The sequence below is a fragment of the Castor canadensis genome, chromosome 11 (genome assembly GCF_047511655.1).
Source record: "Castor canadensis chromosome 11, mCasCan1.hap1v2, whole genome shotgun sequence".
Classification (NCBI taxonomy): Eukaryota; Metazoa; Chordata; class Mammalia; order Rodentia; family Castoridae; genus Castor; species Castor canadensis.
The window spans coordinates 113930428-113955516 of record NC_133396.1 but is presented as its reverse complement, the minus strand read 5'-3'; the positions used below and the strand labels follow the sequence as shown (position 1 = coordinate 113955516).

The following is a 25089-nucleotide window of genomic DNA, read 5'->3' as shown; positions in this document are numbered from 1 at the left end:
ATTCTTGATAATAGCTATTCTAACAGGAGTAAGATGGAATCTTAGTATGGTTTTGATTTGCATTGCCTTTATGGCCAGGGATGTTGAACATTTTTTCATGTGTTTTTTTGGCCACTTGGACTTCTTCCTTTGAAGAAGTTCTGTTTAGTTCAGTTAGCCACTTCTTTATTGGTTCATTAATTTGGGGGGGAGTTTAGTTTTTTGTATATTCTGGTTATCAATCCTTTGTCTGATGTACAGCCAGCAAATATTTTCTCCTGCTCTCTGGGTGGTCTCTTCAGTTTAGAGACCATTTCTTTCATTGTGCAGAAGCTTTTTAATTTCATGTAGTCCCATTTGTCCATCCTTTCTCTTAGTTGCTGGGCTGCTGGGGTTCTACTGAGGAAATGCTTACCTATAACTATTGTTTCCAGGGTATTCCCTGCTCTTTTGTGTACTACCTGCAAAGTTTTGGGTTTGATACTGAGGTCCTTAATCCACTTTGAGTCGATAGTAGTATAGGGTGACAGGCATGAATCTAATTTCAGTTTTCTGCAGGCAGATAACCACTTTTCCCAGCAACATTTGTTGAAGAGGCTTTCTATTCTACATTGTAGTTTTTGGCACCTTTGTCAAAAATAAGGCGGGCATAGCTGTGTGGATTCATATCTGGGTCCTCTATTCTGTTCCAGTGGTCTTCATATCTGTTTTTGTGCCAGTACAATGCTGTTTTTATTGCTATGGCTCTGTAGTTTGAAGTCAGGTGTTGTGATACCTCCAGCATTGCTCTTTTTGCTCAGTATTGCCTTGTGGCTAATCGTGATGTTTTGTTTCCAAATAAACTTTGGCATAGATTTTTCTATCTCCGTGGTGAATGTCATTGGGATTTTGATGGGAATTTCATTGAACATGTAGAGTACTTTTGGTAGTATAGTCATTTTTGCTATGTTGATGCTACCAATCCATGAGCATGGGAAATCTTTCCATCTTCTGTGGTCTTTCTCGATCTCTTTCTTCAGTGGTTTGTAGTTCCCCTTGTAGAGGTCATTTACATCCTTTGTTAAGTCTATTCCTAGGTATTTTTTGAGGCTATTGTAAATGGAATTGTTTTCATATATTCTTTCTTCGTTTGTTCATGTTGATGTATAGAGAGGCTACTGACTTTTTGTAAGTTGATTTTGTATCCTGCTACATTGCTGAAAGCTGTTTATGGCGTCTGGGAGTTTTTTGGTCTTTGAGATATAGGATCCTGTCATCTGCAAATAGAGATACTTTGACTATTTCTTTACCTATTTTATTCCTTTTATTTCTTCTTCTTATCTTATTGCTCTGGCTAGGAATTCCAGTACTATGTTGAATAGGAATGGAGAGAGTGGGTATCCTTGTCTCATTCCTGACTTTAGGGGAAATGGTTTGAGTTTTTCCCCATTAAGTATGATGTTGGCTATAGGTTTGTCATATATAGCCTATATAATGTTGAAGTACATTCCTTCTATTTCTAGTTTTCTTAGCGCTTTTATCATGAAGTGGTGTTGAATCTTACCAAAGGATTTTTCTGGATCTGTTGAGATGATCAAGTGGCTTTTGTCTTTGCTTCTATTAATGTGCTGTATTAGACTTACAGATTTGCATATGTCGAACCATCCCAGCATCCCTGGGATGAAGCCGACTTGGTCATGGTGAATGATCTTTCTGATATGTTGTTGGATTCAGTTTGCCATTATTTTATTGAGGACTTTTCCATCAATGTTCACTCAGGAGATTAGCCTGTAGTTTTCCTTTTTGTCCTTGTCCAGTTTTGGGATGATTATAATGCTGGCTTCCTAGAATAAGTTCGGCAGTGTTCCTTGCCTTTCTATTTTGTGGAAAAGTTTAAGTAGTGTTGGCATTAGTTCTTCTTTGAAGGTCTGGTAAAACGCAGCTGAGAATCCATCAGGTCCTGGACTTTTCTTTTTTGGGAGACTATTGCTCCTTCAGTTTCATTCATGTTATAGATCTGTTTAGGTGGTTAATATCCTCTTTGTTCAGTTTTGGTTGGTCATAATTATCTTGAAATTTGCCCATAAACTTTCCTCTTAGGACGGCCTAAGAGGCTGTGTCCCATAGGTTCTGGAAGGTGGTGTTTTCATTTTCATTAGCTTCCAGGAACCTTTTGATTTCCTCTCTTATTTCCTCTGTGACCTGATTGTTGAGCAGTGTGTTATTCAGCTTCCAGTTTTTTGCATGTTTTCTGCTGTTGCTTTTTGTTGTTTTTGTTGTTGAGTTGTAGTTTTAATGTATTGTGATCAGATAGAATACAGGAGGTTATTTCTGTTTTCTTATATTTGTGCCCTAAGATATGATCTATTTTGGAGAAAGTTCCATGGGCTGATGAGAAGAATGTATTTCATCATTGTTGGATGAAATATTCTGTAGGCATCAGTTAGGTCCATTTGGTTTATGGTATCATTTAATTCTAGGATTTCTTTGTTGATTTTTTTTTGATGACCTATCTGTTGGTGATAGAGGGGTATTAAAGTCTCCCACTACCATTGTGTTGGAGTCTATATGTACTTTTAAGTCCTTTAGTGTATCTTCGATGAAATTGGGTGCACTGACATTGGGTACATATAGGTTGATAATTGTTGTTTCCTTTTGATGTATTTCCCCATTTATTAGTATGAAGTATCCTTATTTATGTTGTTTGACCAATGTAGGTTTGAAGTCTACTTTGTCTGATACAAATATTGCTACTCCTGCCTGTTTTCGAGGGCCATTGGCTTGGTAAATCTTCTTCCAGCCTTTCACCCTAAACTTAACTAGCTTATTTTAAATAGATAATTGTATAACTTTGTCCCAAACTAAAATGCCCAAGGTCCCATTCAGATAGAAGCAAGGTCAGGGTACAGATCCATGTTTGCCTGATATAAGAGTTAGTGTTCATTGTCTGCATTAGAGTTCAAAATAACAAAAGCTTATGAATGTTTTTGTGAACACTAAATATATGTGATGAGTATAAAGTACCATACTTTGGAATTTAAAAAAATCTATGATAGTCAAAAAAATGGTTGTGGTCAAAAAAGTTTAGGAAAAAGTAAGGATAGAAATTCCCTGTGCTTAAATGTTTCAGTCTTTTTATTTCCTTTTCTCTTCCTTCTTCCAAATCTAACTTACATTTTTCTTTTCCTAGGAGTCTGCCATTTTCACTTTATCAATTTGAATTGTATTTGAATATACTGTTCTGAATAGTTGTCAAAAGTCTAATCCTGTATTTTGGCTCCACTTTTCTGAGTCTACAAATTTTCTACTGTTACAAATGTTTCTATTTCTCAGTTTTTTCCCTTGGGTATTTTAAGGAAATCACTTCCACACAACAGAAAGAGGAGGACTGTTTCCCTGCTTCTGTGTTTGACTCCCAGCTTATGATCTTATTTCTTGTATAAAAACAAATCTGCCATCAGGATGCCATTGGCTCGCACCTGTAATCCTAGCTGTTTGAGAGGCTGCGATCAGGAGGATTGTGATTCATGCCAACCTGGGCAAGTAGTTCACAAGACTCACATCTTCAAAATAAACCAGAGCAAAATGGACTAGAGGTGTGACTCAAGTGGTAGAGTACCTGTTTTGCAAATGCAAAGCCCTGAGTTCAAACCCCAGTCCCACAAACCAAAACAAAAAATCTGCCAATAAATCCATGTTCCAACATGTGTGTTTTCCTTCTAGTCAAGTAGAGTTTTCCTATACACTCCTGGAAGGAGACCTCTCTTCTGAGGCTATGTTGGTACTTTGGTCTCCATCCAGACAGTTCTAGAGAAATGGAAAAGTCCAGGCCCTTACTTCAGAAAATCATCTTTTGGTCACATAATCACATAGCCAGTAAATGTTATGATCTAATATAAATATCCCAAACTTACTTGCTTTTATAATATTTATGTCATAAAACACACTTTTTAGAAATTTTTATTAGCATTAATTAATATTACAAGGGTGATGATTACATATATGTATAGAGTCCACTTTGAACAAGATCACTTCCCTCATGATAACACTTTTGTTTATTTGTTAGTTATTGTTTTGCAATTTATTTTGAGGCAGAGTCCCATCATATAGCCCAGGCTGGCCTGGAACTCAAGATCTTCCTGCCTCAGCCTCTTGAGTGCTGGGATTACAGGCATGTGTCACTCCAGTGATGCCTCATTTTTTATTACATACTTTTGGGTGCTAGCTGTTTTTCCATTTTCCAAGACAAAATGAAAACAAATATCCTAAGCTAGTATACTATTTTTAAAAAAAAGAAGGAAAGGGGTATGGGTCAGGAAAGAGAGATGTGATGGGCAGAGTACCAGGCTCTGATGATTACTGAATCCTCTAAGGATAGAGCAGAAGTTTTTCTGGTTTTCATTTTGGTGAAATTTTACTCCTTTTTCTGGTTTTTATTTTGGTGAAACACATTTATAAAGTAATCTATGACTTTGTTAATCTATTCATCAACTGAAATATGGAATTTGAAACAAACAAACAAACATGTACGAAAGCAAGTCCTTTATTAAACTGCTTCCATTTACAAAAGGCATGTTAAGAGAGGACAAAGGAATGAATACAGTAGTCCTAGAACCCTGACTGGCAGACATTTTAGATATACCGTTGACCCTTGTCCTGTTAAAAATAGAACTCCTTTGGGTAAATTTGGTTTAAGTCCAAGGTGAAATAGTTATATTGACTTGTATTCTTTAGAACAGGTCTTATTAAGGTATAGTTCCAAGATGTTTCTAATTATGAAAGTGGATTTAAAATAACCTGTGGAAGGAAATGGGTTTTAAACATAGTTGCACATATGCATATAAATGAGAGCTTTCCTTTTCTAGTGTTAAAATTCAGTCTTATATAGATGTCATTTTAGCAGCTACTCATTGAGGTACCATGCTGGGCTTTAAATTTCATACTACATTTAAAATGAGACAAGTATGGGATCTGAAATAAATACAATGAAGGTTTTTTATTTTATGTAGGCTTTTTACATTGTCCTTTTTATTATTTTCCTCTCAGGCTGAAAACCTTCTCCTTGATGCTGATATGAATATTAAAATTGCTGACTTTGGTTTTAGTAATGAATTCACAGTTGGGAACAAGTTGGACACATTTTGTGGAAGCCCACCATATGCTGCTCCTGAGCTTTTCCAAGGAAAGAAGTATGATGGGCCTGAAGTGGATGTGTGGAGTCTCGGTGTCATTCTCTATACGTTAGTCAGTGGCTCCTTGCCTTTTGATGGACAGAACTTAAAGGTATCAGCTAGACTTGATGTCAATGTTTTTATCTCCAGACATGATAATCGCACAAACTAGTTTTAAGGGCTTGCTTTCCTTTTAAGGAACTGCGAGAGCGAGTCTTACGAGGGAAGTATCGTATTCCCTTCTACATGTCCACAGACTGTGAAAACCTTCTGAAGAAGTTACTAGTGCTGAATCCAGTAAAGAGAGGCAGCTTGGAAGTAAGTGACTTTTTTGGTACTCCATATTTAAAGTTTAATAATTAAGGTATTCTAGAAGCACTAGACCACTAGTTTCTTATGTCTCCTTAGGAAAATTGCCATATCATCTAATTTACCTTTTGTTTTGACGTAGGGAAAGAGTCTTTATTCAAAATTTGTTATGGTAGGTTTCTCTAAAGGCTTATTTCTGAAAGTATTAAATTAAAATTACACAAAAATAGGGATAAAATTGACTTTTAATTGGAGAAGGAGGAAAACCTAGCCTATGTCAGATAGTACTTGGTCCAAAACAAAAACCTGATCTTAGGAAGGACTCAACAAATATTTCAAGCATGAAAAAAGATTGTGACAATTCTGATCCAGTGCATACTCAAACTATATTTGAGATTAGTATCTGATGTCAAAAATTGTAGTAGAAACCTCTCAACATCAATGCAGAAAATTTACTAATATTTAAGTAGAACATACTGGAAATGGGTGTTTTTATTTCTTAATACGCTGCTATGTTGCCTACACACATTTCATATGTGCTTTTGTACAGCCAAATAATATCAGAAGTCCATATAACAAGACATTCATTTTTTTTCCTTCTGATACTACAATTAGGATAAATCATTTCTCAAGTATTTTGTCCATCTGTCTTTAAGAATGATATTTTGGACTGTTCTAAGGTAATTTCAGGGATTCAGCAGGCATTATGTACTTGGGCTTTTTTGTCTCCTTTTATTTACCTTAATTGGGAGGATAGGAAATTCAGAGAATTAACCTCATTTAACTGTACTTTTTTAGTATAGCAATGGGGCTTTTTGGCATGGACCTTATGCTGGTTAGGAGACAGCCTTATAGTGAATCATCCTCATATACAGAGCTGTCAGGTTAGTCTGGGCTTTGTAATTTTATTTCCACAAATATTTTTTGCCAAAAGGTAAAATATGTTTTAATGGAAGTCAAGGGTGGTGAGTGCTAAAGGGAAATTATTTTAAATGCTTCATAGTAGTGGATCACTTACTTACTGAATTGTTTAGAGTGATTAGTTCTAGGCTTAAGGTTTTTGTGGGTGAAAGAAAGGTTAATACATCTGAAGTAAAAAATCCCATTTTTATATCATTGCTCTTCTAAGCTTGTTTTCAACCATCATTCATAGAAAATTATGTGAAATAGTTTAAAAGTTAGTATTATTGACTCTCAGTTCTAAAACTCTAGAACTTTAGAGAACATAAATCTCTCTTATTCCTGCTTCTCTACCCATTTTTATCTTAGGAACCTACTTTACCTGAGTGTGACAGATGCACAGAGTTGAAGCAGCAGCTCAGCTAAATGGCAAACTAAAAGGAACACACAAAAATTATTTGGGGATAATAGAGCTTACAAATGTGTGTGTCCTTCTTTTTTTAAAGATGATTAGTGTATGATTAGTTTATAGTAGCCAAATATTTAGTCTTCCAACCTTAACATCAAAATGCTGAGGGTTGCCAGAGATAACAGCAGGGCTGTCTATGGCCACAGTGGCCTCAAAAGGCACTGAGTTGAATTGGAGGACACAGATTCAGAGAATTTCTCCTCAGAGAAGAAATTAAAAACATGATAAATATAAAGGGCAAACAAAAAGCTACAAAAAGTAAGCTTACAAAATTTTTTTTCTTGTTTAATGAACACAAAGGAAAGGGGGGAAAAAAATATTAAAGGCACATAAAACCAGGGCCTGAAAAAAAAATGCTAAGGATTAAAGTGTTATGGTACTTTGAGTTGAATTAAAAAGCCAAATTATTATGTTTTAATAAAAACATTTGATATTACCACAATGAAACCCATTATTTTGTATAATTAATATACACCAATAATCAGAACCAAGAGTGATTAGACATTTAAAAGACATTCAGTCTTCAGAAGTTCAAGTTGATGTATTTGAATATAGTCTGGAACCTTTCTGTTCCCATTATCAGAAATAAGTTTTTCAGTCACAGAACCATGAATTTATAATGGAAATACTATCACAATAGTGCAGATTTTAACTATATATAAATTGGCCTGCTTCATGATTGCCAGAAATGACTTTCCAGGGAAACCTGATTCCATTTTTTTTAAAAAGGATTTATTAAACCTTGAGAAACTTTCCTTGAAGTATCAATGACTTCAAAAACTATATTAGATTGTCTTTATTTTTCATACCAGCTTTATTGTGAAAAAATCTGCAAATTTAAAAAAATCTGTTTTCAAATATTTTTCTTTGATATATGAAAATAACTTTTTATCCATTAGTAAAAGTTTGTGGTGTGTACTTCTTTATCATAAGAATGAGCTCCTTCTTTATAATAGCTGTGTCATTCTTCTTGGGCTATATGTCATAATTTATTAAACTAATTCCTGCTTATTGCACAGTTGTTTCCATTACCTTTGTTAAAAAAATAATGTGGTATGCTTTATTTTTCCTGTTGAGATATATGCTTAGTAAATTATCCAGAGTGGAATTACTGTGTCAAAGGGCAGAAACAGTCTGATAGCTCTTACTGTCTTCACCGAAAGATGGGTATGACCCAAGGATTTTGAATGTGTCTGTTCTCTATGCTTGATCCAGTATTGAACATAATAAGTGCTAGTATTTGATGCCTTTATGTTAGTAATATAGTTATAATCGCTTTAACTTGCATTTCTTGTATTGATAAAGTTGTGTATTTTTAATTATAGGTTGACTGTGCTTCTTCATGTGTAGGCATTCAATGTCTCATAACTACTTGTCTAAAAGAGTCTGATTAATCAGTTCTATAGCTTTGTATTAGCTTTTGTACATTTTGATATGAAACATTTCCCCTGTTGATTCCCATACTTTTTTAAAAATGGAACTTTCATATTTCTTCTCAGTGTTATTTTGAATATCACGAATTATTGATTAGAATAACCTCTAATCATTCCTCACTATTACTTTGCTAACATTGAAGTTTTATTTAGAGTATCTTTACGGCTGCTTAATGTCTTATTAAGCTTATTCAACTTACACACCTTCTATTCCTGACCTGTATATTTTATTAAACAATTTCTTAAAGACTTTTATATCTTATTTATACTTCATAAAAATAAAGTTAATGAGATAGTTTCACATTCTACTTGCTTGACCTATAGTTGTTTCTAGATCTAAACAGTCAGTTAAGTAAACTTTGCAGGTTGCACATTGAATGCTGTCAGCTCTTCCTAATTACACTAATAGTGGGAGGGACAGTATCATATATGACTTTGAAAGGATTTGTGTTTTATACTGGAATTTCCCTCCACCTGATTTATTGGATTTATGTCTAGGTTTTTTAAATAGAAAGAAACAAAATCCTTTCTATTTTCCCTTCTGTATACATGTTGTTCAATTTTTTCCAGTTTTTGTTTTCTTGAGGGTTTCCTGTAGGGGAGACTGCTGGGGATTTAACCTAGGGCCTCACACCAGCTAGGCAAGTGCCCTTCCACTGAGCTACATCTCCAGACCTCACTTTTCCAGTTCTTAGCCAAGATGGACTGTATTACTTTCCAAACTAATGCAAAATTTGAGCTTGAAGTAAATCTCTGTTCCACTCTCTCTGTCATCTTTGGCCTACCCACAAAAAGTGTTTATTTTGACTTTTAACACTTTTCAGGTGTTAATATAATCTTTAAAGTCTCATTTATTTCTGTACAGTATAAGGGATGGTAAAGCAAAAATCAATAATAACCTTTTTTAAAAGGAAAGGAAAGATGGGGCTGGGGGAGAAATGATGGGGGCAGTGTAACTAATTAGTATAAGTCTAATCAGAATTGTCACTATGAGTCCTCCCCTGTATAATGAATGTAGCCTAATTTTAAAAGAGAAAGGGAAAGCTATCTAAGTATAAATTCGAATATATGTTGTACTTTATGAAGGTTGAAACCACTTTTGTAAAATTATTTCCACCTGGCCATCGCAAATTCCATAGTTTTTAAAATGTGCACCTGAGTATAGGGTGTTTATTTCCCACAGTTAATTCTGTATAACGCATCTGAAGCAATTATTTAGTTAGTATCACTCTGTTACAGTCAGCAAATAGTCATTTGTGTTCTTTGGCAGTTGACAAGAGTAAACCTTCCTAAGTTTGGAATTAGTTGTTTTCATTTCTCATGAGGTAACCTGAAATGATATCCGAAGCAGGTTAGTTTATCTGGCTGGTTCCTATGTCTACTGGAGTATGTTGGCCTAGTTCCTTATGCCCTGCTTGTGACCACCAGACCAGGGTACATGAACTCTCCTGTTACACAGTATCTCTGTCTCCTATGGACATTTATTTTATGACTTTTAATGTTAATTCTTGTGGTTACTATGAAAGAATTTTGTGCAGGGTAAGGTTCACTTAGCCTAGGACAGGTACTTCAGTATCTCTGTTTTCTTTCATCTATCTGTATTTTGTTTCTTTCGAGCCTTGATCTTGGAAAAGAAAGACCTTTAGCTTTAGAATTAAGAGTTAAAAACACATATTCCTTTAATCTTCTTCCTTCTCATCTTTCCCTTTCATATGTAGATTTTTATTTTTTAATTTTTTGCAGTACTGAGGATAGAAACTAGGGGCTGCGTATGCTAGACAAGCCCTCTACCACTAAGCTATGCCCCTATCCCTTGGTTTTGTGAGACAGGATCTCACTATATAGCCCATGACTCCTGCTTCTGCCTCTGAGTGCTGAGATTGCTAATGTGCTCCACCACACCTAGCTCTCAGATTATTGTTATTCTGCTTTGAAATGAAACTATTGTGAGACAAACTGCTAAGGAGACTCTTGGTGATTCCCATTTGCTAGACAAATGAGGAAGGAAAATATTACTGGTAGCTGTCCAATTGCCTTTTCTTATCGCTGCATTTGTCATCAAGTGCTATTGATGCTGTTCTGTTTTCTTTCTTTCATTTACACATATCCAGGTCAGTCCGCTGTTGTCTCTCCTGCATGTTTTAACAGCTTCCTAAGGTGTCTTTTTGCTGCTGATCTCGGCATTCTGTCTTACCCTGGGCTCCTGCAGCAGCTTTGTTTTGTTTTAATTGCCCTGTTCAGAAACAACAAACATTTTTGCTCAAAAAGACAATACAAGGGACAGTCTTTGACTTTCAGTATAGTGAAGGAGATAAACCTATGGACAACTAGCTGTAAGAAAAGGTAGAGTGTAATAGTAACAATAGGATATAACAGAGTTCCATAGGAACACAGAAGTAGGACAGATGAATGATTCAGACAAGGTTTTATACATTCAGTCTATAAATATGTATCAAGCACATAAGTGCTAGTTACTTTTAGGTGCTAGATGTGCAATATTATCATATCATTCTTTGGTCATTCTTTGTTTAGGTTTATGGTCTAATGATGGAGGTAGAAGATTGACAAGTGAAAGATTTAAATAATGACAAGCTGCATTAAATTGTAGGTGCTGTTAGAGTAAAAAAAGGGGGCCCAGGATTTATGTGGTTATACAAAGATAAAGAGGAATTTTGCCAACTAGACAGATATTCTGGCCTTTCGCTTTACTAAGAAAACAGAAACCAGTGGATATAAACTCGCTTTCCTTTCATGCTCCCTTCCCTTTAATATTACTATCACCAGTCATGTCGCCCTGCTGCTGCCCTGTTGTGGTTGAGAGATATGTTTTCTTGTGTCCCAGACCTCAGTTCTCCTCTGTCTTCTGTATCATCCATACCTCTCTACTGAATCCTTTCAGCCTGCTTATATATCTTTCACTTAGAAAGGGCATCCTCAACCCTGCAGTTCCCTTTCATTGCTGCCTTCTTGTTTTTCCATTTCTAGACAGACTTTTTGAAACATACTTGCATTTTCTGTCACCCATTCCTTGCCTATCCATTTGCCTCCATTCGTATTACCATCTAGTTCCTAATGTCAGTACTCTGCTGAAATGTCACTCAGTAGAGTTATCTGTGTTGGCCGGTCATCACCTTATTTGGCCATTTGGACATGTTTGACAGAGCACCATTTCCTCCTCTGTGAAAAGCTCCTTCCTTGCCCTCCATGTCATGCTGCAAGTTTTCTTCTCCGTTTGCTCTCTGGGTTACGTTTCTTTTAACCATTAAACATTGGTGTTCCTTGAGGTCCTCTTCTGTTCATTCCTACTTTTGTCATTCTTCCTGAAGAATCCACTCACCCCCACGTCTTGTGTCATCATCTATAGTCTAATGATTCCCAAATCCTGATCTCTAGCCCACATTTCTCTTGAGCTTCATAACAGAATATCAGAGAGTTTACAAAACATGTCTATTTGAATATCCCATATAATACCTCAGACAACTTGTTCAAAACAGTTACATCTTTCCCCACCCAGTCCAGTTTCTCTTCCCATTTGGTTTCTCATTGAATAGTATCCCTATTCATTTGCCTGATTCAGAAACTTGGGCACTACTTTCCATTTCTACTTCTCTGCCTATTTCCAGTCACAAAGTTTTGTTAAGTTTTACATGACAGACATTGAAAATGTCTTTATTTTTATGTTGCCACTGCCTCCCTTTAATTCCAGGTGTCATGACTTCTCTTAGAGTCCAGCTAAACCCTCTCAGTTGATTTATGTTCCTTCAGTCTTGAGGCCCCCAGTCTACTCTCCATACCCTGACTGGAGAGACCTTTTAAAATCAGATCCTTTAAAGGTCACCCAATACCTGAAGGAAACCATCCCGGCTTGATCCCTATTAATTTTCTGTCTCGCCTTGCTCCACTTCCCTGGTATCTCATACCCTACTGTCCAGTCATATTGAACTTGTGGGTCCCCAGACACCTTGCTGACTTTGTTGAAAGCCTTTGTACACCTATCATTTCTTCTCCTTGGTCCTCAAGTTCTTTTGCCTCCCTTCCAATTCTTCATTATTAACCTTTTCTTTTTCTTCCTGAACCTAATTTTCCACATAGGATCCACTATTTATAAATCTCATTCTATTACATATTATTTTGAAACTCTTAACATTGTAATCATAAATTTGAAAACATCACTAAGGACTAATCTTAGTTGATTTGAAGAACCAGGAATAGTGGTATCTACCTCATGTTTGTTATTTTTCATTTTTGCTTAGTGTAGTTCCTCATAATAACAGCAAATGCCCAAAGGGTTCTACTCATTGAAAACTCACCTATTGATAAAAGGACAGTTAGATTCCTTTGTTTGTGTGTGGAAGAGTGGGATTCTCTGTGTACTTGTTTTGTATGTTCAAAGGTTTCCATTTTTGAAATGTCACTTGCACTACTACCTCCAAATGCTTTTCTTAGCTACTATGCTTGTGCAGTCTAGCTGTAGTTGTGAATAAAGGGGTTCAGGACTGGATGGGCTGAATTAGAGCTTGGTAAATGCAAGGGGCTATTGCATGTACCCAGTAACCATCCTTAATCTCTGAGAGTTTTTATGTACAGAAACAGTAGATGCCTATAGCCTCAAAAAGTAACAAACCCTATATATACCATTTTTCCCTGCACATACATACCTATAATAAAGTTGAATTTATAAATTGATTCCAGTAAGAGATTAACAATAACTAATATTCTATTCTAATAGAATAGAATAGAATACTTATAATGTAATATAATAAATAATCTCTCTCTCCCCTCTGCTCTTCTCTTTTCTTCTTTTCTCTTTCAAAATATCTTACTGTGTTGTACTCACCCTTATTGTGATGATAGGACATGAGATGATACAATGCCTTCTGAGAAGATGAAGTGAAATGAGTAACATAAGCATAACAAGGTAGCATTAGGTCACTGTCAGCCTTCACAGTTGAGCCCCAACAAGTCGTTCAGAGTACATTCTGTTGTAATCTCATGCTGTCCTGTTTTGTCCTAGTGGAGTATGAGTCATCCATTTGTCCAGCTCATCCACACTATATATACTACCCATATGCTAGCCACCTAGCTGTCTAGGATATTCTGTTGACTATTGGAGTATCCTAGTGCTTGAATTCAAGCAAACTTAAAACTTATGAATTATTTCTGGAGGATTCTATTTCATATTTCTGGACTGTGAGTGACTATGGAAAGTGAGCCACAGGTAAAGGAAGACTAGGAAATTCTGCCAACAACAAAATTTTATTTCTGTTAATGCTAGTGCCTGATTCTTGCCTAAGCTTCTTTCACACATACTGTTTGAGAGAAAAGAGATCAAGAACAGGAAGGATCTGGGGGAAATTATGTGGCCAAAATTTGCAACTCTGCTTTGTTCTTTTTTTTTTTTCTGGTGTGCAACCTCCCCAACACTTGTTCTTTATTGATGAATAGCTACTAAAAAGTTATAGGTAGGATTATTATTTTAAATTTTATAGTGAGTATACTTTTATTTTATCATTGCTCAGAGGGGTTGTAAGAAACCAAGTTAGTGGCAATCTTTTAAGAGTTATGGGTCTGCATAAATATATTTTTAAATATGTGAATTATCTATAAATTTTAATTTAAATATGTATCACATGACCAAGACTTTTAGAAAAATCACCCAGTGCAGTACTATTCTTATAGATCCCAGTTGTATGGAATCTGCTCTGGAGTTCTTGTCTTCCAGGGATTGACTTTGGGCAATATGAATAAATGAGGAGAAGGTGCCTAGGTAAGCAAGGAGTCAACTTCAAAAGGTCATTTTCCTAATTAGAAGGGAAATAAAGCATAGAGTTAGAGGATGTATTTTTTAGGACTTAAAGAAAAATAATATACAGTACAATAGAATGAAAATCTAATGTTCTATAGTAATAAAAAGTTGATAATTTTTAATTAATACAGAATTATTCAGATTTTCTCCTTAAATATTAAAGTTTTGATTTTCCATCATATGCATGGTAATTTTACCCATGAATCCCTCACTCTCAGTTCCCCATTGTCTGACTATGAATCTGTGAATCTAATAATTCTCCCACAAGGTTGTCCTTTTTTTACATATAATTCAAATTTACCTTCTTAACAGTCTTTGTATGTATATTATAGTATGGTTAATTATGCACATTGTTATAAAATAGCTCTTCAGGACTTTATCATCTTGTGACTAAAACTAATCCCATTAAACAGCTTGCTTATATCTTCCTCTCAGCCGCTAGCAACCAACATTCTACTTTATGATTCTCTGAGTTGACTGTTGTAAATACCGTATGTACTTTGCATCATGTCCTTATGGTTCATCCATGTTGTGGCATGTGGCACAATCTCTTCTATAAGGTTAAGTAACATTCCTTTGCATTCTCTTTGTGCATTCATCTGTCAGTGGGCATTTAAGTTACTTCCACATCTTGGGTATTGGGGCTAATGCTACATGTGTGCAAATATCTGTTGGATATCCTATTTTTAGTTCTGTTGGATAAATATCCAGGAATGGGATTACTGGATCATATGGTAGTTCTATTAACTTTTTGAGGAACCTTTATACTTTTTTCCATAGAAGCTGAATCATTTTTACAATCCCAACAGTGGTACTCAAGGTTCCAATTACTCTACATCCTTACCAACACTTTCATTGTTGGAGTTTTTAATAGTGGCTATTCTAAACGATGTGAAGGTATATCTGATTGTGGTTTTGATCTTCCTTGATGATTAATATTTGTGTAAGCAAGATGTTTGTATCTCTGCTTTGGAGAAATACTTAATTTCTTTGCCCATTTTTAAAATAAGGTTGTTTTTATGTTATTGAGTTGTAGGGGTTCTTTACATTTTTCTAGATGTTGACCCCTAAATCAGTACATGGTTTACAAATATTTCCTTTCTTTCCATTGGTAACTCCCACTAGATTGTCTTTTAATAGTCTAGTACTGGCTGTTACTCCACAGCCTCAGCTTAAATCTGACTCTGACAATTCATAGCAACACCTGTTTTTACCCTTATTTTTACCTAACTTTTGATTCTGGACTTAAATTTTAACCACTGTTCCTTTACATAATTTTTGAGTTATCTGTACTAACTAACATTAGTACAGATTAACTAACCCTGATTTCCAGTCCCCATGATCTCATCTTTCCTAATGTTTTATAAGTGGTAATTTTAAAATACAGGCAAGTATTTAGTAGGAGACCAGAAAAAAATTGTAATCTTTTCATTGATATTAAGTGTAAAAACATGTGAAGCAAAGGATAAAATCAGTAGGTTCTATGTTAAAACTTTCCAATTTGAAAATATTCCTTTTAAGAGAATATGGGGAAAAGACTATTTTGAATCATTACTTATGGTGAGTAATAGATGAAAGTCAGTTTTCATAAGACATTGCGTGTGTATCTCAAAGTCCCACATGACTTAAACTTCTAATGAAACTAGGCACAGTAACTTTAGTTGAAAGTGTCACATGATTCTTGTTGATTGAACCAATAGATTTCACGTTTACTGAAATATGGTTTGCCAGACATAATGTAAAGTTTATTTCCTAGCAAATAATGAAAGATCGATGGATGAATGTTGGCCATGAAGAAGAAGAACTAAAGCCATATACTGAGCCTGAACCAGATTTCAGTGATATCAAAAGAATAGGTAAGTATTTAAATATCTTGAGAGATGCCACCATAGACTACAAGTAAGAATCTTTTAGTTTATCAAAATAGTGTTTTAAAATAGAAATAGGAATAATTTTTATTTGAAAAATATTTGCATTATCATCTTAATGATAAACACAAAACATTAAAAATTTCAAGTTTCTTGCTTTGTTCTCAGTAGTTCGAGTTCAATTGTTGGTAGCTAATATAAAAATTAGTGTATATAAACATAATTCTTACCTTTCCAAAATCCCTCCCAATGGCTGATATTACTATTAGCACTGATCAGACTGATGAGTCTCAGTAAATATAGCTTGTATTTTTACCACAAATTTAGAAGCACTGAATTAAAAGTACTCTCCCTTTCTGTTTTCCACTTTCCATCCTCTCTGTCCCCTAGTACTGCTACTGTTCTTCTTCAGACAGCACTCTGTATCCAGTTATTTCTCTTCATTTCTCTGTCCCCACCCAAAGTCATCACAACTGAGTTATCTCAACTGGGCACCTATCCAGTTGAGGACAGCATGGCAGGGGAGAGCATTAAGAACATGATCAGAAGTATAGTTATGGGAATCAAGGCTTTCAAGGAAGAATTGATCTACTGCAGATCAGAAAGAAAGCAGAAATTGTTAAGATGAGAGAGACCATTCCATGTGTAACTGAGGATGAGTTGAGAGAGACAGCAACAGAAAGAGAGAAGAGAGATTTGCGACTCAGACTGACACAGTCTCTCACTGGACAAAGTCAGCTCAGGAGTGGACTAGGCAATGAGAAATTGAGTGGACCCATGCATATATGATTCATGATACATTATGAATTTATAGTATCTGTGAAAATATACCAGTTGGTTAATAATCCAGAAGTTTTTAAAGTTAAAACTATACTTTAAGCTTTAAGACTTAGTTTTCACATACAGTTTTGGCATACTTGCCCATTTTTGCTGATTTATTTATGAAAATAAACCCATTTTCAGAAAATTTGCATTTTTTCCTAGACATTATGATCACCATGGGTTTTATACGAGACGAAATAAATGATGCCTTAATAAATCAGAAATATGATGAAGTTATGGCTACTTATATTCTTCTGGGTAGAAAACCACCTGAAGTAAGTTTTTTACCTTTTTTGATTAATGTGAATTACTTCTTGAGTTCAATGACAGCTAAGTATAAGATATGTTAGTAAATGTATTCTATTCTTTGTGATATCAAAAAAAATTTAAAATACAGCCAGGCCCTGGTGACTTACACTTGTAATCCAGCTACTTGAGAGGCTGAGATCAGGAGGATTGCAGTTGGAGGCTAGCTTGGACAAATAGTTTGTGAAACCACATCTCCAAAAAATATCCAGAGCAAAATGGACTGGAGGTGCAGCTCAAGCAGTAGAGCGCCTGTTTGCAAGCATGAAGCCCCAAGTTAAAAAAAAAAAAATCACAAAAAAACAAAAGATCCTAACATTCTTATTTATTAGAATTCAAAAATCATGGTGCTAAAGTATAAAATAATTTCATTTCTGGGTACTAGAGAGATTTTAGGGAAGTACAGGCCTGCAGCTCTGCATGGCTCTCAAGCTTCCACTCATAGTCCTGTCTTTGAGAATGGTCTCCCCAGAGTTATGCAGTGCACAGCTTGTGCATCCAAGTGCAGTGTCCCTGCCAAAGGCAATATGACTATTCTGAGTGTGCGGAAAAGACAATGCCTGAAACCAAAGGAAATAACTGCATATAAACAAATTGTAGGCCAGGCATGGTGGCTCACAGCTATAATCCCAGTTACTCAAGAGGTGAAAGTTGGAAGGATCTCAGTTCGAGGCCAGTCCAGGCAAAAAATTAACAAGAACCCCGTCTCAACAATAAAGCTAGGTGTGTTGATATGCACCTGTGATCCCAACTAGCTATAAGTAGAAGGATCACTTTCAGAGGCCTGCCGGTGCAAAAACCGTAAGACCCTACACCCCAAAAACAATAAAGCCAAAAAGAGCTGGGCAATGGCTTAAGCAGTAAAGCAGGTAGAAGACCCTAAGGCCCAACCCCAGTATTGCAAAAAAAAAAAAAAAAAATGTAAATCTGAAATGATTTATATAAGTGAGAACCCAGGGAAAGGTTGTTTCATGATATTTTGCCTTGTGGAGTCTAGTAGCTTTCATGCATTCAGTTGGGAATGCTCAAGGCCAGGAGAGATCCATGATAAGGAGATAGACTCAGGAAATAACTGTGTACAAATGGCAAACCATAAAAGTAATGATCCTTTGAGAAAGGTTATTATAAACAGTATAAATTGAGAGGAGAAATAGAGACCACAACATTGATAGTTTGTTGAAAATTAAACATCTGCTGTGGCAAGCTGCTTCATAGAAAAGGCTGAAGTTATTTGTGAGCAGTAACTATGAGTGAAGCAGGACATGTCAGCTGACAATTATTGAACCTTTCTTATATCAGAAACCATGCTAAGTACTGTGAGCAGAAAAACAAAGGAGTCTGTCCTCTCAAGGAGCCCTCAGAATAGAGCTAAGCAGCCGACAGTAAGGTGCAGTGTGGTATATGTAATGGACACTCAGGGAGCTTACAGGAGGACACATGAGCCACCAAGGTGTTCTATGTGATGTGTAAGATGGAGAGTAAATAGTACTTGGTGACCAGCTGCAACACAGGATAAGAGTTCCTCAGGCTTCTTGCATGGATGCCTTTTGTATGCATTGCATTTGCCAGGTAGGAAAGGTGTGGATTTCAGGGGGAAGATGGGAAGTTCAATTTGGGATGGTTAAATTGGAGGTTCCTTTGGGATGGCACTATCTACTAGATATTTGAATATAAAGTTCTGTATTTGGAGGGAAAGACTCGAATAGAATTAACACATTTAGAAGTCTTGGACCTGTTCCAAGGGCTTTATAGGTATTAATTCATCTAATCCTGTCAATGAACTATGTAGTAGGAGGAGAACTATCATAGTGGAGGAGAGGAATCTTCAGTGGGAGCACTGATACCTGGAAAGGTGGTATCAAAGAAGCCAAATCACGAGAATTTTAAGTGGGAATGACACAAGTGGTTATTTCTAACATCTTTTAACTATTTCTACTTAGATTTTAAATTTCACTCCTGAGATCTTTAATTTTCCTATTAATTTAAATACAAATAAAGCACTAATTTTATAAACATATAGCCCATCCCCATGAGTTAAAATGAAGTAGGAATTGAATTTGATATAAACTAATGAAGCTGCTGTAAATGGTAAGAGCATGAGTTTTAGTACAGGGTTCACTGCCCCTCCTCCACCCAACACAGCCAGCTAGCTATGTATTTAATTTTTGTGCCTCAGTTTCCTTATCTATATAATGAGGATAATAGTAGTACTTATCTCTTAGGGTCATTGAAAGGGCTAAATAAATTCATGCCTGTAACATTCTTAGAATAATGGCTGACAGTTTACTATGTGCTCTCTTAGCTAATATCTGTTATAACTGCAACTGCCATCATCAGGCCTAGTCTGCTATTTGTTATTAGTGTCACCACCAATATGTGAATTTGGATTTCCCATTAAATGCCAGAGATTGAGTCACAAGTTTGCTGGCAATAAACAACTTTTGTATTACAGAGAGAGGGGTGGTGTATCAACCCCAGTTTACTATGCTTAGTTTTAAGTGTGAGATGTGATTTCTTGATCAGAGCTGATAAAGCAAATTTTGTTTGTAAATGTAGACAGAATAAGCAAAACAATCTTAGTTCAGAGCATAAAATATGCAAATGTAGTATTTTAATACAGAGTTCTTATTTGTTTATATGCAAGCATGTACTTGAGTATATACACAACTATGTGTGTGTTTACAATTTTAGATTTTATCCTAATTGTGTATCCCAGTGATGTCCTTGAGTCTTAACCTCAGTTTTTCCACCTCTAAAGTGCAGGTTAATGCATGGTAGGTTTGTTGTGTTGTAATGGTTAGACAAAAAATATATATAAAAAGCTTAGGACAATGTCTAGTATATAATTATTATCCAATAATTTGTAGCTGTTCTTTGGTGTTTTGACAAAACTACAGATTTGTACAAAATAGCAGAATATTACAAGTACTCAGGGGAGCACATTACACCCAGTTCCCTCACTTCTTGCCAACCTGAAGTTGTGTATCTAAAATTACCTGGTTTTTAGTTCTGATTACTCATTGTATAGCTTTGAATCATTCAGAAAATTGAGAGTACATTTTGTTTGTTTAAACATCCTGGTGGTCTTTCTTCTTCTTGCAGTTTGAAGGCGGTGAGTCGCTATCCAGTGGAAATTTGTGTCAGAGGTCCCGGCCCAGTAGTGACCTAAACAACAGCACTCTTCAGTCCCCTGCTCACCTGAAGGTCCAGCGAAGCATCTCAGCCAACCAGAAGCAGCGACGTTTTAGTGATCATGGTGGGGGAACAAGTCTAATAAGTGAAAAGACAGACTGGTTCTGCCCAAACCTGTGTGTTAGGCATGAGTTCACATCTCCGTGTGCCCCTACACCCCCATATGCTCCCCACATCCAGTTCTCACAGACTCACATTATTGAATGATAAGCGTGATCTCTGCAGAGACTGACCTGATTTTTGTAATCAAATAGTTTAATCTTAGCTCAGAGCATAAAACATGTAAATAGGGATATTAATACAGTTTTGTGATGAGAAAGTATCAGTTGTTTTTCAGTTGATTGTGCTATTTTTTTGAATTACAGCTGGTCCATCCATTCCCCCTGCTGTATCCTATACCAAAAGACCCCAGGCTAACAGTGTGGAAAGTGAACAGAAAGAGGAGTGGGACAAAGATGTAACTCGTAAACTTGGCAGTACTATGGTTGGATCAAAAAGCGAGATGACTACAAGCCCTCTTGTGGGTCCAGAGAGGAAAAAATCTTCAACTATTCCAAGTGTGAGTAAATATTCTGATATGTTGCAATTTTTTGAACTGATTTGTTGTCACAATTTTTTGTAACACCTTTACCTTTTGTCTTTTTAAGTGTTTCGGAGCAATTAATAATTTGAAGAACATAAAAAATGCACAAAGTGTTTAAGAAAAAAACCAAAAAAAAAGAATTCTTAAAGTAACAGTCTTACCATAAAATGGTACATTAAACTGTCCAGTTCCATTTTTCCCATTTGAAATATTGACTTGTTATATTGATGCATTTAATTTTACATTTACAAATAAACTGCTCGATGAGGGCAGACTTAGTTAATAATAAATTTATGAAGTTACCTCCTGTTAGTCACTATAGAAACCATACAATGGATGGTTGTTAGGCTCTTCTGTAAGGCAGCAGGAAAGAATAAAGAGAGAGAAAGTAGAAAAAAAAACAGATTGAAAGATAGAGTAGAGTTGGTAACATTTAAATAATAGGTGTTTTAAAAGAAAAAGGAGCAAATGAAGGGGAGGAAATATTCAAAGAAATGATAATAAGAGAAAGAGAGAGAAGACTCAGAATGGCAAACACAAGCCAGAGGGAAAACCCACCCCTGGACTCATTAAAGTGGAATGTGTAGACTCCAAAAACAAAGTAAAAAAATTTTTAAAAGCTACCAGTGGGAGAACAGATGACCTTAAGAGGAATAAAATTAGATTGACATCAGATTCCTCAACAGTAACATGGATGGCAAAAGATAATTGAGTGATATTTTTTAAGCATTTAAAGAAAAGCACTTTGGTCCTACAAGTTTACATCTAGTAAAATTGCCATTTAAATGTGAATTCTGATAACCATATTCTTAGTTCCACATGAGGATTTGAAAATAACCATTTCATTTAAGGAAGTATTCTTTCAGGAAGAGAGATAAATCTATAAAACATATGGGAGTTGCTATAAAACATATGGGAGTTGGGGGCAAGGAGCAAGATGGTGGATTGTTGACATCACAATACCTAGCGGTGACTAACTACCCTGAAAAAGGAAGATCAGAGGACCCCAAAAAGCACCCATGGGGTCCCATAACCAGCAAGAAGCAAAGCCCTCTCCAAATCTGCAAAGAGAGAAGCAACTAACCACAGGAAGAATGGGAAGAATGACTCGCAGCTCATTCTCAGGATCCCCTATCCCTGAAGTCTCCCTGGCTCCAGGCTCCATTACTCTGTGTGCCCAGCAGTAAGTTCTGCTTCCTGGCCCACACCGGAACTCGGAGCTTCGTGCTCCCTCCCGCTACATGACCTGCTACCTTCACTCAAAAATACCAGGGAAACTGGCTCTCCTGTGTAAGCAGGACCCATGGCTCCCACTGCTCCATGGGTAACAGAAGGTACAAGCCAGCAGGCTTCATTCCCCCACGCTGGCAATAGGACCAGAACTCCCACTGCTAGCAGGCTTGGTTTTTCCCAAGCTGGCAGCAGCGCCACTAAACTGAGCTCCCAGAAGCCCATGCCAGCAATCAGGCCCCAGAACTCCTGCTGCCTGCAGGCTTGGTTCCCCCAAGCCAGCAGGAGCTGTGGTGTCTCCTGGTGCCCTAGTGCCACCAAGCAGTCCTTAGGGCTCTCGCTGCCTGCAGACTTGGGCCTCCGTGCCTGCAGCAGCTGCCGTGGCTCCTGGAATCCCATGCCCCAATGCAAGTAGACCCCAGGGCCTCCACTGCCTTGTGGGCATCAGATGATTCAAGCCCACTGGCTTTGCTGCCCCAAGGGCACCCTCAACTTGCTACTCAGTGCCAAGAGCCTGCTACCACACACCTTAGTGAACCCCAGGCTCCAGGTTTTGCTATTCTGCTGGTACCAGAAGGCTTCCCACCCCACAGGCCACGGAGGCCCAACACTCACCCACTGTCCCTGACAACAAGAGAGCCCTCGCTTCTCTGTCAAAGACCAAGAACAGCAGATTCCCCACTGAGGGGAGGAAAGCTATAACCTGCTACTCTGCAGGTGGCACCAGAAGCCCTGTTTCCACAAGGTACACAAATGCCTAGCATTTAACACTGCGCCTCCCTGCAAGACAGCCACATCTCTCCTGTCCAAGAGCTGCAATCCCAGCCCCTCCACTGAGTGGCACCTTGCTACTCTGCTGATGCTAGGAGGTCTGCCACCCTAGTGCACAGAGACCCAGAGATCCCCACTGTGACTGCAGGATAGCCCCTGTGACCCCATCAAAGAGCAGGAACTCCAAGACATGAAAGAGGAAATCAATAAAGATAGGGAAACCTTAAAAATAATCCAAAATAAATAACTCAATATCCCAAATAAATATCTCAATCAAAGGCTTGGTGAACAGAGTGGAACAAGTTGAAAATAGAGTATTAGGAACGGAAGACAAAGTAGAAGAATTAGAAAGACCATGAAAGAATGCTAAGAAAATACAAATGGAACATGCAAGATACCTGGGACACTATGAAAAGACCAAACCTATGAATCATGGGTGTAGAAGAAGTGTAAAGGCATTGACAACCTGTTCAATAGAATAATAGCTGAAAAATTCCCTAACCTCAAGAAAGAATCACCCAGGTGCAGGAAGTTTACAAAACACCAAACCATCAGGACCAAAAAGGAAACACCGCAGACATATCATAATCAGAACACTCAACATACAGAACAAAGAAAGAATTCTGAAAGCTGCAAAACAGACAAGTTACATATAAAGGTAAACACATTAGAATAAGAGATTTCTCAACTCAGATTCTAAGTGCAAGAAGGTCATGAAAAGACATCATTCAGCCCTGAAAGAAAGCAGCTGTTAACCTAGACTAGTCTACCAGCAAAACTATCCTTCCTAATTAAAGGAGAAATCAAAACCATCCACAACAAAGAAAAACTAAAGGAATTTTCTACTACTGAGCCAACACTACAGAAGATACTTAAAGGACTTTTACATATAGAAGAAAAAAGTAGAGTGAGACAGGAAGACTCAAGAAAGAATAAACCCTTTTGAGCAAGCAGATCAATAAACAAGGAATAGGTAAAACTAAACAACAGAGCAATAAAAATGACTAGAAACAACAGGCACCTCTCAGTTTTAACATTGAATGTAAATTACCTCAATGCCCCAATCAAAAGACATAGAATAGCAAATTGGGTTAAAAAAAAAACAAGACCCAACCATATGTTGCTTACAAGAAACTCATCTCACTGAAAAAAATAAACACTGACTTAGAGTCAAAGGGTAGAAAAATTTTTCCAAGCAAATGAACCTCATAACCTGGCAGGAGTAGTCATTCTCATATCTGACAAAGTAGACTTCAGACTAAAATTAATAGAAGAAACAATGAAAGTCACTTCATATTAATTAAAGGAACAATTCATCAAGAGGAAATATTAATCCTTATCATATATGCACCAAACACAGAGGCACCCATCTACATTTAAAAAAAAAAAACTGTAATGGCCTAAGAACACAGATAGATGCTAATACATTGGTAGTGGGTGACTTAAATACCTCACTGTCACAAATAGATAGGTCATCCAGACAAAAGATTAACAAAGAAACTTCAGAGCTACTCCACACACTAGACCAAATAGACATGGTTGATACCTACAGAGTATTTCACCCAACAACTAGGCAATACACATTCTTTTCTGCAGCTCATGGAACTTTCTACAAAATAGATCATATTTTAGGACATAAAGCAAGTCTCAACAAATTCAAGAAAATCAAAATAAACCCCTGCATCATATCAGATCTCATCAGAATAAAACTAGATCTCAGCAACCAAAGAAACCCCAGGAAATATTCAAACACATGGAGACTGAACAGTACACTGCTGAAAAACCAATGGGTGACCAAAGTAATAAGAGAAGAAATCAAAAAGTTCCTAAAATACAATCTACAAGAATCTGTGGGACACAGCAAAGGCCATGCTAAGGGGAAAGTTTATAGCTATAAGTGTCTACATTAAAAAAAAAACAGACTTCTCAAATAAACAATCTAATGATATACCTTAAACTCCTAGGGAAAAAAAACAAACCAAACCCAAAACCAGCAGACAGAAAAAATAAGATCAGTGCTGAGATCAATGAGATTGAAACCAAACAAACTATACAAAGAATCAATGAAACAGAAAGTTGGTCCTTTGAAAAGATTAACAAGATTGACAAACCCTTAGCCAACATGACAAAATGGAGGAGGAAGATGATCCAAATTAATGAAATCAGAGATGAAAAAGGGGACATAACCACAAGTACTAACAAAATCCAGAGAATCATTAGAGAGTACTTTGAAAACTTATTTTCGAGTAAACTGGAAAATCCAGATGAAAT

The 25089-nt window shown here is 36.6% G+C and overlaps 1 protein-coding gene across 2 annotated transcripts in view; it reads left to right on the top strand.

The window, feature by feature from the left end:
* Mark1 (microtubule affinity regulating kinase 1) overlaps positions 1 to 25089 on the top strand; it is a 139867-nt gene that overhangs the window by 94673 nt on the left and 20105 nt on the right. For both annotated transcript variants that reach the window (XM_074048287.1, XM_074048288.1), the window contains exons 8-13: positions 5005 to 5241; positions 5328 to 5447; positions 15803 to 15902; positions 16899 to 17011; positions 20145 to 20298; positions 20600 to 20793. In XM_074048287.1, the coding sequence (XP_073904388.1) occupies positions 5005 to 5241; positions 5328 to 5447; positions 15803 to 15902; positions 16899 to 17011; positions 20145 to 20298; positions 20600 to 20793 (918 nt within the window). The remainder of the gene's footprint in view (positions 1 to 5004; positions 5242 to 5327; positions 5448 to 15802; positions 15903 to 16898; positions 17012 to 20144; positions 20299 to 20599; positions 20794 to 25089) is intronic.